At 41.8% G+C, this 13,543-nt stretch overlaps 2 protein-coding genes across 2 annotated transcripts; one reads left to right on the top strand and one right to left on the bottom strand.

Moving 5' to 3' along the window:
* Window positions 1-3: 3 nt before the first annotated feature.
* On the bottom strand, window positions 4-2,953 carry LOC110508902 (transcription factor jun-D). The gene has a single exon (XM_021589802.2). The coding sequence runs from the start codon at window positions 1,876-1,878 to the stop codon at window positions 973-975; it is 906 nt and encodes a 301-aa protein (XP_021445477.2). The 5' UTR covers window positions 1,879-2,953; the 3' UTR covers window positions 4-972.
* Window positions 2,954-7,064: 4,111 nt separating this feature from the next.
* Window positions 7,065-10,490, top strand: LOC110508901 (pyroglutamyl-peptidase 1). The gene is made up of 5 exons (XM_021589800.2): window positions 7,065-7,730; window positions 8,458-8,510; window positions 8,968-9,084; window positions 9,292-9,524; window positions 9,838-10,490. The coding sequence occupies exons 1-5, from the start codon at window positions 7,700-7,702 to the stop codon at window positions 10,055-10,057; spliced, it is 654 nt and encodes a 217-aa protein (XP_021445475.1). The 5' UTR covers window positions 7,065-7,699; the 3' UTR covers window positions 10,058-10,490.
* Window positions 10,491-13,543: the final 3,053 nt, after the last annotated feature.

Here is a 13,543-nt window from a genome sequence, read left to right as displayed (position 1 = left end):
CATTGTGTGAAAAATGAGTCAACATTTATTCAAATCTGTCTTTGAGGCACATTTTTGTGTTGGGTGTACAGTAGCCTCTTGGCCCAAACTGACAATGGTATTACCCTCATCAAGCCAATAGGTGGCATAATAGTGTAGGACTCCCACTGCTACCTACCTATTTTACCCCTTTTTATTTCAATGTAACAAAGCCTGTAATACAACATGATAGGGGGAGCGGGGGAAACAATATGCACCTATTCTACACTAATCCATTGCTGGTAGAGGCTATAATAAATAGCTGGCACAATGTGTAATAGGACAGGAACTGAAATAAAGTACAGTCGGTCCACAACAACATTTGACAACAGAATAAACAATTCATAGAATTTAATAAAACAGCTTTGAGAGGTCAAATCCCGTTCAAAATGGCTACATAGGGCCAACAACGAAGGCTACATTCATGGATAGCGACAGATACACAGAGTTGCACAACATTAAATTACTGTAGCCAACACGAGCTTACAAGACATGCACAATTCATATTTGCAGAAAATATAAAAGACAGTATGCAAAATAAGACATGTTTTAGTAAATAAAATATACATTTGTCATTGGTAAATAAGTGCTTGTAAACAAGTAAGGCATTATATATTACACAGTGGATGACATGCGCTCACTGACATTCTGGTGTTTAGGTGCACTCATTGAGATTGTCCAGTTTACATGCAGATAATGCTATCCTTGTTCGGCTATGTATTACTGTCCATTGGAGAGCTGATAGTGCATTTTCCTCTGAAGAGGGCAGCAAAATTAGTCTGTTAGCCACATTTTTTAAGAGAGACCCATAGTGTTCCAGTTCTAATGGATTTTCAGCAATGAGTTTGTATTCTATTAGAACAGGCAAATAGCCTACTGGGTTTCAGTTAGTCCATATCCCCAAAGGATAACGAACCCCATGGTGGTGGGTACCTCATAGGCCTACATTGTCCTCTAGTAAGCTTGATCTTGGTTTGGGAGAAGTTGACATCCATTACTGACATGGTTCATAACCTTTTGTTTCAACTGGGCTACTTGCTCTCTAAGCACACTGGCTGTGGAGGCCAGTTCAGTGTTCTGTGTCTTAAGGTTTTTGACCTTGTCTTCAAGACGGGATATTCTCTCCAGTTTTCTTTTGCGGCACTTGGACGCCGCTATTCTGTTGCGCAGCTTTTTCCTCTCTGCTTTGATGCGCTCCTGGTTGTCCATGTCAATAGGAGACAAAGGCGGGCTGTCTCCAAAGCACTGCATGTCGGGGACCGTCTGCGGCTCGTCCTTCAACGCCTGGAGTCGTGACAGAGCCGCCGCAGCCGCCTGTTGATGCGCGCTCATCAGATGAGAAGGTGGTGGTGGGAATGGAATTGTATCCGTGGAATAATTCACTGTGCTGCCCAGTGGACTATTACCATAGCCGTTCAATGTCGTGTACACTGGCAGATCTGACGGCAAGCCGATTGGGGCTGCGTTGGAGCTGATAAGGTCCAGTCTGTCCGGCGGTACGCACGTCCCCTCGCTCAGCTGGTTCTGCTTGTGAAGATCCTCAAGCGCCTTCACGAAGCCTTCGGCAAATTCCTGTTCGTCACTGGCTGACTTTGGGTAGAGGAACTGAGAGGTTGGGATCGTGGTAACCATTCCATTCGATTGGATAATCAATCGTTCAAGGTCCGGAGTCGCCAATTTCAAGAGTCCCAAGTCCGGGGAGTTCAGAATTCCCTCTGCGTCCCGGAGATTCGGTTTCAGAATCGAGCTTTGGTCATCCAGGTTTAGACAAATGTCTTTCTTCATCATGCTGTTGTAGGAATAGAGGCTTGAAATCCCTCGAGTATTCAACACATTACAAGGGTAGAGGGTTGTTTCCATTCTAACCCCTCACACGAGGGTATGTTGAGGTTTACGCATAAACTAAGGCGATTCAACCGTTAAATCCGGCAATAAAACACACAGTTCAGGTTACAGTTTCCTGTATTTTTCCTATCTTCAAACTCTGGTTCCCCTTTACCTGTACCCCTGAGGCTAAAACAACAGTCGTGGCTTGGCTTTTCCTGTTCTTCTCGCCCGTATGAACTCTTTTCACAGATGGCACAACTGGTATGCGTACACCCAACCCTCTGCTTGTTTTTTACCCCTAAAAATTCCATTATGTCACTTTAGCGCGCTAAGATTGGCCCAAAATGACGTTCGTTTCCGGTCTGATTTAAATAAGGGGCCGAACCAGTCCATATTGCCATGGAGACTTTAGGTAAACTGCAAACAGTGCGGTGCATTGTGGTTTGATGTCATAAAATAGAACGCTCAGGGTCGCCAAAAGAAACTGGGCGGGGAAGGAACTAGGGAGGGGCACATAAGGTTTCTTCAGCTATCTTGACTAGTCCAGTCTTTAGAGGAACTTAGACAATGTTCCCACGCCAACTTGACAGCTGTATGTGAATGAACACACGTATAAACTTTAATTTATCAGCCCCAAACGTGTGTGTCATTGTGTCAGTCTATTCTTCATTGCAAGTGATCTATTTTGGTTCCAATTCCAAACATTCTCACAGTTCTGTCCAGTTTAGGATATATGATGACAAAGTAGACTAAGATACATCTGGGGATACATTGTAGCAAGTCAAGGCACATAAAAACATGGGCTCAGGAATCATAGGTATGCAGTCAGTCACTGAATGGAAACATTTGACCTCATAAATTGCTGACATTAGTCGTTTAATACTGTGTCTTCCGATCCAAACACATTTCTAATAGAGATTGCACAGCTTGGTGCAAATAAACTAAGAGGTGGTTTATTGGGGAAGTAATTACCGGTATGTTTTAACAGAAATGAGGAAGGAGATACTGCAGAGGGATAAGGAAACCATGCTGTTTTTAGAAGCCAATGTTTGACAAAGAACTCAACTCAAAATTCTTAGAATGGTTAGTAGCCTATACACTGAGTACAAAACACCCATTCTTTCCATGACATAGACTGACCAGGTGAATTGAGGAAAGCAATGAGCCCTTACTGATGTCACTTGTTAAATCAACTTCAGTCAGTGTAGATGAAGGAGAGGAGACAGGATAAAGAAGTATTTTTAGGCCTTGAGACAATTGAGATATGGATTGTGTATGTGTGCCATTCACAGGGTGATTTAAGTGCCTTTGCATGGGGTATGGAGGTAGGTGCCAGGTCCACCGGTTTGAGTGTGTCAAGAACTGCAACGCTGCTGGGTTTTCCAGTGTGTATCAATAATGGTCCACCACCAAAAGGTCATCCAGCCAGCTTGACACAGCTGTGATAAGCACTGGAGTCAACATAAGCCAGCATCCCTGTGGAACGCTTTTGACACCTTGTAGAATTGAGGATGTTCTGAGGGCCAAAGGGAGTGCAACTCAATATGGGGCGATTAGGCCTGGCTCGCAGTCGGCGTTCCAAATCATCCCAAAGGTGTTCGATGGGGTTGAGGCCAGGGCTCTGTGCATGCCAGTCAAGTTCTCGCTTTGTGCATGGGGGCATTGTCATGCTGAAACAGGAAAGGGCCTTCCCCAAACTGTTGGCTCAAAGTTGGAAGCACAGAATCGTCCAGAACGTCATTGTATGCTGTAGCGTTAAGATTCCCTTTCACATCTAGCCCGAAAAATAAAAATCAACCCCAGACCATTATTCTTCTTCAACCAAACTTTATAGTTAGCACTTTGCATTTGGGCAGGTAGCGCTCTCCTGGCATCCACCAAAACCAGATTAATCCGTCACGTTGCCAGATGGTGAAGCGTGATTCATCACTCCAGAGAATGCGTTTCCACTGCTCCAGAGTCCAATGGCGGCGAGCTTTACACCACTCTAGCCGACTCTTGGTGATCTTAGGCTTGTGTGCATGGAAACCCATTTCATGAAGCTCCTGACGAACATTTATTGTGCTGATGTTGCTTCCAGAGGCAGTTTGGAACTCGGTAGTGAGTGTTGCAACCGAGGAAAGACGGTTTTTACACGTTATGCGCTTCAGTACTCGGTGGTCACGTTCTGTGAGCTTGTGTGGCCTACCACTTTGTGGCTGAGCCATTGTTGCTCCTAGTCATTTCCACTTCATCATAACAGCACTTACAGTTGACCTGGGCAGCTCTAGCAGTGCAGAAATGTAATTAACTGACTTGTTGGAAAGGTGGCATCCTATGACCGTGCCACACTGAAAGTCACTGAGCTCTTCAGTACAGGCCATTTTACTGCCAATGTTTGTCTATGGAGTTTGCATGGCTGTGTGCTCGATTTTATTCAACTGTCAGCAACGGGTGTGGCTGAAATCACAGAATCCACTAATTTGAAGAGGTGCCCACATACTTTGTATATATAGAGTATCTGCCCAGAAATATCAGACATCTGCTGGTTAAAGCATGAGAGATCTACCACCTCGGAACAGAAAGCCCCAAACGGTGATGGCGGTCTGCTATTGCTATGAATAGCCCAGCGCAGTGGGTGGTACTAGGCAGCCATAATAGCCAATAACCCCCCGTAGGAAGGGAAGATGTACTGTCTGCATCAACACCACAGAATAGCAAGGGCATCATTTGTTTCCATGGCAACGTTGACATATGCTGTGACGCAAGAGCAGGTGAATGATTGGGGGAAGGGGATTGAGGTTGTTGAAGACTGCAGTGCACGATGCAAGGGTGGTGGATGGGGGGATCGCAATGTGTGTGTGTGGTGTGTTTATAGGTGGGCATCAATATTCAGATATACATCTTCCAGTATTTTGTATATGGTGTATTAAATAGCCTTTGATGCTTTGTTCAGGGAAAATCTGATTTTGTAGAATATAATTAATTCAAGATACATATGGTTAGGATGTCATCAATTGAAAAGATGTTCCATTAGTGAAGTCATCTCCCTTTGATGTCTCTTTTTTGGAATAGATTGCACCTTCCTTCACAGCACATTAAAAACAAACTCCAACAAAAAGCTTCCTATTTTGACAGAAACAACTGCCTTTTATTTTCCATCCATATTCAGCATGGCATTTAGAATCAGGCATTCAGAAGGCAGTGGCTAGAACGTATGAGTCATGTCCTGAAACAGGGGTGTGGACTGAATACAAACCATAAGTTGTTGTGGTGAACAGATATCAAAATGGGAGTGCCTTCATGAAAACATAAACACCAACCCAGATGGTTTTAAAGAGTATTTCAACATAATACAAATGTTTTTCATTATATATTTTCCACTCAAATTCAATTTACTGATTTATTTCTTGCTTTACAGAAATGTGATAAAGCTAAGATGAGAGTTAAAGTGAGACGTAACAGCATTTACAGCTTGTACTGAAGTGTACAATAGCTGACACAATGAATACCCTACCAGGTGCTATGACTTTAAAGGCCTCTACAGCTGGGATTGCTAAATTCTGCTGAAGCTGTCCCAATTTTGCGAGTTGGGAAAACATTTGATTTTATTATAGGCAAAGTGTCAATGTTACCAAATAAAGCAATTATAAATGCATGGGGGAGATAAATCTGAGTCTGAACATAAGAATTGATGGTCCAAATAAACAAAAATGTATTTATTAAAACGTACCATCTTATGGCTTTGGAGAACCTTTAAAAATGTATCAATATGTACTTCAAGGTCTCAATAGAGAAGAAGACACCGATTGAGCACTACTATTGGACACCGCAAACTAGCTAGCCATTTCACATCGGTTACACTCACCCCTCTTTGACCTCCACCTTCTCCGCAGCAATCCCAGCAACTGGAGAAGCCAGAGAGGAAAAGGCGAAGAGAAACGATTTACTCCGCCCAAAATCTGTCCTCATGAGATAAGCCATTTTTTGTATGGTCTATGAGAGTGTCAAATTACATGAGGCTTATTTGATCTAATAGAAGTTTAGCAAATGTGGGCCTCCTGAGTGGCGCAGAGGTCTATAAGTCTTTACTTGGCTCATCACACTTTTGTGGTGGGCTGGGCGCCTGCAGGCTAACTTTGGTTGTCAGTTGAACAGTATTTCCTTTCGACACATTGGTGAGGCTGGCTTTCGGGGTAAGCGGGCAGGTGTTAAGGAGTGTGTTTTGAAGGACGCATGAACCCATAGGGGAGTTGCAGGGATGAGACAGGATCTCAATTGGGGAGAAAAAGGGGGTAAAGAAACCAAATAAAATATGTTAAGTAATGTTTAGGCTGTTACAAATGTACTGATATAAGTGGATGCATGTGGCATTGTGGCAACTTTGAGAAAAATTACTTAGTTGTGCCTGTTGTTCACATGCGTATCTGCCCTCTCATTGGTTAGAATGGTTCCGCTTGATCTCGCCTGCCTTTAATCATAGAGCCCTACAGTGGAAGAGTCATAGTACCCATAAAACCTATCGTTCAAATAGGGAAATGGTTCCAGTTGTTTTTCCACCATTAATTTTTCCCAAAGGGGATTTTAGAAACACTTAAAATAAGGGTTCAATTTCGTGTAGGCTTACCCTGGCGTGACATTTTGATAACGATATAAATCTCTCTTGGAAAAGGTTTCTTTTATTAATATATTCAGCTCTATTTACTCTAAGATTCAAAAATGCTAATTAGCACCAAAGTACACATCATGCAAAACTACAAATCCCTGCAAGCTCCTGCATGTCATCTCTAGCTGATACCTTCGCTAACAGTTATTGTGTCAATTTAAAACTTGCACTAGACAGTTCACAGAATTGTGCATTTAAAGAAATGTAGCCAATTTATTAATTACTACATTTAGCTAACATTGTATAGTTAATCCAGAGATTCTTACCTTTGCCTAGATTCGGCAGTCTCGTCCAGATCATCATGGCATTTGTAGTTCTTTATGATAGCCACATTAGCAGCTAATTAGAATTTCATTATGGTGGGGTAAATACAGACGAATATATTGATAAAAGTCACCTTGTCCTAGAGAACTGTACATGGCTATCAAAATGTCACTCCGGGGAACGCCTACACGAAACGCAGCCCTTATTTTAAGTGCTTCTAAAATCCCCTATGGGGGAAAATGAATGGTGGACAAATTATTGGAACCATTTCCGTTTGACCGCTAGGCTTCATGGGTATTATGACTCATACTGTGGACTATTAAGGACATGTATTTCCATTGTTAGAGTGGTCACTGGGCTATCTTGTCAATATAATAGATCATCTTTGGCAGAGCCCAACTAATTTATCCTGATCAACAGCATCAATATAAATATTTGCTTCCATTCCTCAACCTGACCTCGAACCAGGAACCCCCGAAACACACAGATATCGGTCACCCACGAAGCATATAGCTAGCTACCTCTTGCTCCACAAAAGCCACGGCCCGTACGGATTTAAGGAAAACAACTACTTCAGTCTCAGAGCGAGTGACGTCGCCGATTAAACGCTACTAGCATACACCGCTAACTAGCTAGACATTTCACATCGGTTATATTATGTAATTTCAACAAAAGGTTAAGCCAAATTTGTAAAATAAATGAGCTCATGCGCTGAGCATGAATTCCATTGCAGTAGGTGGCGATAGGTGGCTGGATGTTGAGGTATAGAGTAGTGTTGTCAACAGCGTAGAAGGACTGGAAGAAACCGAGAACGCTCGCTCGAGCTCTTGCAAAAATAATGAATAGATAGCGGAAGAGAATCGAGGAGGAATTCTCAACTCATCAGGGTTGAAAAAGAGTAGATTAACGTTACATTCTTGCAGAATTTACTATAACTCACAAATAATGGCGACTAAAAGGACGGTAATAGTGACAGGTAAGTGATTTATGTAGCCTATACTGTCTTAGTTTGCTGTCAGTTCTCTATAAACTTGATTAAAATGAGTTGCCTAACTATTAAAGATTGGAATTACTTGTATATTGTGTCATCTTGAAAACGACATTGTTCCTCAACTACTACTAAACTAACTAACTACGAACTACTGACCGTCTACTGTACAGTATTGTGCATCTTCATCTTACATTCACAAAGCCTGTCTGTCAGGTTGAAATGTATGAATTGTAATGTTGAGGCAGACCAACCTATTACAGACAGATCAAGTCAGAGGCGATAATGTAGCCATTTATGGATCGTTGTAGCCATTCAGCCATTTATGGGTACATGTTTGCCTTGTCGTGATATTATTGTGATACTATTGAGAATGATGCTGGCTAAATTCGTGCTGACAAGAAGCATATTCTTAACCTACTCTTCTCCCCCGATATAACTTAAATGGAAATTGTAGTATAGTGTCATCTCATCTATAAAACCCATGCACTCATTTGCATATATTGTGTTACAATTGATTATACATGTCAGCTGTTGTAATAGATAATATTTAACTTGAGATGTCCGTTAGACTTTCGAACTAAGATTATTGTGACTTTCATTTAGATAGGGGTAGAATGATAAGCAGCTATAAAAATGTAATGTGGCATTGGTGTATACTGGTGTTACTAGGCGAGGACTTAAAAGGCTATCAATATAATCTATATTTTTTTAGGGTTTGAACCTTTTGGCGATCACACCGTGAATGCTAGCTGGGTGGCAGTGCAGGTAAGTGAGTTTGTTGCGTGTTCTGTATGGTGCATTATTAAGAGGTCTATTCTTATTGGCAACACCTTACGTTGATTTCCACATGAGTAGTAACACAAAATTGTATCACATTACATGACATTTAAGAATAATTACTTCATTGCATAGTAGGGACTAATGGATATAAGTGTTTCATGTTAATACACAAGTGGAAAAAGGAATGATCTGCTTTAGCACCTCTGTCGTAACGGCAAATGCTTAATGACTTAATAATGAATAAGTAATCACTTTTCACTATTTAACAATGTATGAATGCAATGTTGTTACTATAGTAATTAGTGTTATCACAACAGGTGTAAAGGCAACTGATTTTTACAACCTTGAGGCACAACAAATGCCTCAAAAGGAACAATAAAGCTTTATCTAATTAAATAGGGTTTGTGGTTCCTTACACACTTCCTGTTTCCTCTGTGTACAGGAACTGGAGCGGTTGGGCTTGGGTCAGAGTGTGGACCTATATGTCTGTGAGGTGCCAGTGGAGTACCAGGCAGTTCAGAGTCTACTGCCATCTCTATGGAAACAGCATCAGCCACAGGTAGCCACAGGAAGTCACAGCAAATGTCAAGTGTTGTTCCTCACAATATATTTTTTTACTGCATGGTAAAAGGCATTAGTAATAGTGTTCGACAGGTGCACCCTTACTGTATGACATTTAGGCTACAGTTTGAAATATGATGTAGAGTCTCTATTGGTATAACAGTGGCTACATTTAACACACATTCTCTTCTCCGTGGGTCAACAGTTGGTGGTCCATGTCGGGGTCTCTGGGATAGCCACCACAGTCACCCTGGAGAAATGTGGCCACAACCACGGCTACAAGCGGGTGGACAACTGCAGCTTCTGTCCAGACTCTCAGTGTTGCATGGACGGTGGTCCTGACTGCATCGATTCAGTCATAGACATGGACCTAGTCTGCAAGAGGGTCAACTCCTCAAGGCTTGGCGTGGCAGTGTCAGTATCAAAGGATGCAGGCCGGTGAGTGCTGTGTTCGACTCTACTCTCATTCAACCAGTCACATGCCACTATTTATGATCTCATACTTTTTTCAATGAAACTACATTAAAGGGAATGTTCACACAAATTACATCCTATCTATGATCTTTAATTGTAGCATACTTTCTAGGTAGTGATAAGATGTTATATAATAATGTGGGTGGTCTGTCCCTTTGTAATCTGAAGTTGCCACTTCAGAAATCTCATTTACCTAAATGGCAAATCCATTGATTCTGATAAAAGCTAATGTCTTCTGTTGTCTCTTTAACCCTAACTTAACCTTTGATCTGGTCAGATACCTGTGTGACTACACCTACTACATGTCGCTGTACCTGGGGAAGGGCAGGTCAGCGTTTGTGCACGTTCCTCCACTAGAGAAGCCCTACAGTGCCCAGGACCTAGGCAGAGCCTTGCAGGCCGTAGTGGGGGAGATGCTGGAGCTTGTGGGTCAATCTGAGGAGGATGACCATGACCACCACCACTGCAGCCACCAGCACCATCAGCATGCTCACTAAATAATGACTTCCGGTGACCTCTGTCCTCAACTCACTGCTCCTGTCCCCAATGGACAGAAAGCACTTAAAGCTGGAATCCTTAATTGAAACAATAACAAAGTGGTGACCCTGCCTCTGTTTTGGTAAAAACCTGAGGGATGGGCCTGAAGAAATGTAACCACTCTCAAATTCATAGACAGAGCTATATTCACGGACTGACCATCCATGATTTCAAAATGATAGTTTTAACCATGTTTTGAGGCTATACAGTGTTTGTTTACATTTAGTTTGCTTACAAACATTGGAGTACAACAAGCTTATATTATGGGTTCTGATGGGGTATGAAATTTGAACTAAGCTCATGAGGCATTCATACGTTATATTCGTCAAGAATCAATGGTTATATAGCACAAGTCCAAAAATTGATGTAGCATCTAAGGATTCTAACTTTAAGGACAGATACAACTGATACCCCACTAAGCAGTAGCTAAAGAGAGGGCTATCAGCACTCCGCCTGAACTAGAGAAAGGGAGAGTATACAGTGCCTTGCGAAAGTATTCGGCCCCCTTGAACTTTGCGACCTTTTGCCACATTTCAGGCTTCAAACATAAAGATATAAAACTGTATTTTTTTGTGAAGAATCAACAACAAGTGGGACACAATCATGAAGTGGAACGACATTAATTGGATATTTCAAACTTTTTTTAACAAATCAAAAACGGAAAAATTGGGCATGCAAAATTATTCAGCCCCCTTAAGTTAATACTTTGTAGCGCCACCTTTTGCTGCGATTACAGCTGTAAGTCGCTTGGGGTATGTCTATCAGTTTTGCACATCGAGAGACTGACATTTTTTCCCATTCCTCCTTGCAAAACAGCTCGAGCTCAGTGAGGTTGGATGGAGAGCATTTGTACAGCAGTTTTCAGTTCTTTCCACAGATTCTCAATTGGATTCAGGTCTGGACTTTGACTTGGCCATTCTAACACCTGGATATGTTTATTTTTGAACCATTCCATTGTAGATTTTGCTTTATGTTTTGGATCATTGTCTTGTTGGAAGACAAATCTCCGTCCCAGTCTCAGGTCTTTTGCAGACTCCATCAGGTTTTCTTCCAGAATGATCCTGTATTTGGCTCCATCCATCTTCCCATCAATTTTAACCATCTTCCCTGTCCGTGCTGAAGAAAAGCAGGCCCAAACCATGATGCTGCCACCACCATGTTTGACAGTGGGGATGGTGTGTTCAACTGTGTTGCTTTTACGCCAAACATAACGTTTTGCATTGTTGCCAAAAAGTTCAATTTTGGTTTCATCTGACCAGAGCACCTTCTTCCACATGTTTGGTGTGTCTCCCAGGTGGCTTGTGGCAAACTTTAAACAACACTTTTTATGGATATCTTTAAGAAATGGCTTTCTTCTTGCCACTCTTCCATAAAGGCCAGATTTGTGCAATATACGACTGATTGTTGTCCTATGGACAGAGTCTCCCACCTCAGCTGTAGATCTCTGCAGTTCATCCAGAGTGATCATGGGCCTCTTGGCTGCATCTCTGATCAGTCTTCTCCTTGTATGAGCTGAAAGTTTAGAGGGACGGCCAGGTCTTGGTAGATTTGCAGTGGTCTGATACTCCTTCCATTTCAATATTATCGCTTGCACAGTGCTCCTTGGGGTGTTTAAAGCTTGGGAAATCTTTTTGTATCCAAATCCGGCTTTAAACTTTTTCACAACAGTATCTCGGACCTGCCTGGTGTGTTCCTTGTTCTTCATGATGCTCTCTGCGCTTTTAACGGACCTCTGAGACTATCACAGTGCAGGTGCATTTATACAGAGACTTGATTACACACAGGTGGATTGTATTTATCATCATTAGTCATTTAGGTCAACATTGGATCATTCAGAGATCCTCACTGAACTTCTGGAGAGAGTTTACTGCACTGAAAGTAAAGGGGCTGAATAATTTCTCACGCCCAATTTTTCAGTTTTTGATCTGTTAAAAAAGTTTGAAATATCCAATAAATGTCGTTCCACTTCATGATTGTGTCCCACTTGTTGTTGATTCTTCACAAAAAAAATACAGTTTTATATCTTTATGTTTGAAGCCTGAAATGTGGCAAAAGGTCGCAAAGTTCAAGGGGGCCGAATACTTTCGCAAGGCACTGTATGAATGAGAATAGGCAGAGCAATGGATGTATCCATCCGGTTAGGCTGGTGGGAGGAGCTATAGGAGGACAGGCTCATTTTAATGGTTGGAATGGAATCAATTGAATGGTATCAAACACAGCAAACACTTGGAAACAGCGTGTTTGACTCGTTCCATTGATTCCATTCCAGCCACTACAATGAGCCCATCCTCCTATGGCTCCTCACACCAGCCTCCTCTGGTATACACGTATATTATATCAATGGCTCTGGGTATTGTTATTTGACTGTATTTCACAAAGAAACTTTTTTTAAATTGTATTTAATCTTTATTTAACAAGGAAAGTCAGTTAAGAACAAATTATTATTTACAATGACAGCCTACCAAATGACCTCCTGCGGGGATGGGATTACAAATAAAATATAGGACAAAACACACATCACGACAAGAGAGACAACGCAACATAAAGAGAGGCCTAAAACAACATAGCATAGCAGCAACACAAGACGACACACTGTAATGGTCCAATAAATGATGCTGTAGATGCGAGAACCATTGTCTACGTTTTAAACTCATAAAAGACACACCCTAGTCCACTATCCTCACTTTATGCAATGCCCTTGGAGTAATCCCTGCGGCCATCTTGGTCGTCGGTCGACCAAAGCAAGGGAAGTTCGCAACGTAAATCCCTCAGCCCTCGTTTTTGATAAGATTTTGCGAGTGTACACTTATGTTCACTTCGGGGCTTGAAACGCCCCATAATTAAATTCGCGTCACGTAAAAGTAATTATGTTTTTGTTTGGATAGCTTTTTGGAAATTGCATAAATAAAACATGTTCCTTCTTCAGAAGTTCCAGCTAGGCAGGCTAACGTTAGCTAGCAAATTAATTAGCTAACTATCATACAGTAAGCGTATATTAATAACTATATAGTTAATATAAGTAGACATGCAATCATAATTGACTGTAGCCCATATAAAGCACCCACAAGCTACCGGTGGCTAAAAACACAATATTCGCCGGACGAACGAGTGACGAATTTCCGGGCAAGGGCAGTCCATTTAAAATGTCTTCCTCCCTTGCCCTACAAGTGTAAACTCGTCAGACGTCATTGTACGTCATCAGAAGTTTGAGGGGAGAGGGTGTGTCTTTTAAGTGTTTGGAATGCAGCCATCTTTGGATATTCAGTGCTTTTAAGCCACATCGTCCTGACAGCTGTATGACTGACTGCCTGCTTCTTTCTCACTATTTTAAATAGTTCCCTTTTTAGTTCCTTATTCCCCTCACAAATCACTCTCGCTTTGACATAATGGTCAACGTAGCGTGCCATTTCTTTTACAATCTCTAGCCCCCCTCATCATGTGTTTAA

This window comes from Oncorhynchus mykiss, chromosome 28, assembly GCF_013265735.2.
Source record: "Oncorhynchus mykiss isolate Arlee chromosome 28, USDA_OmykA_1.1, whole genome shotgun sequence".
In the NCBI taxonomy this organism is placed as follows: domain Eukaryota; kingdom Metazoa; phylum Chordata; class Actinopteri; order Salmoniformes; family Salmonidae; genus Oncorhynchus; species Oncorhynchus mykiss.
This window is presented reverse-complemented; position numbering and strand designations above follow the sequence as displayed.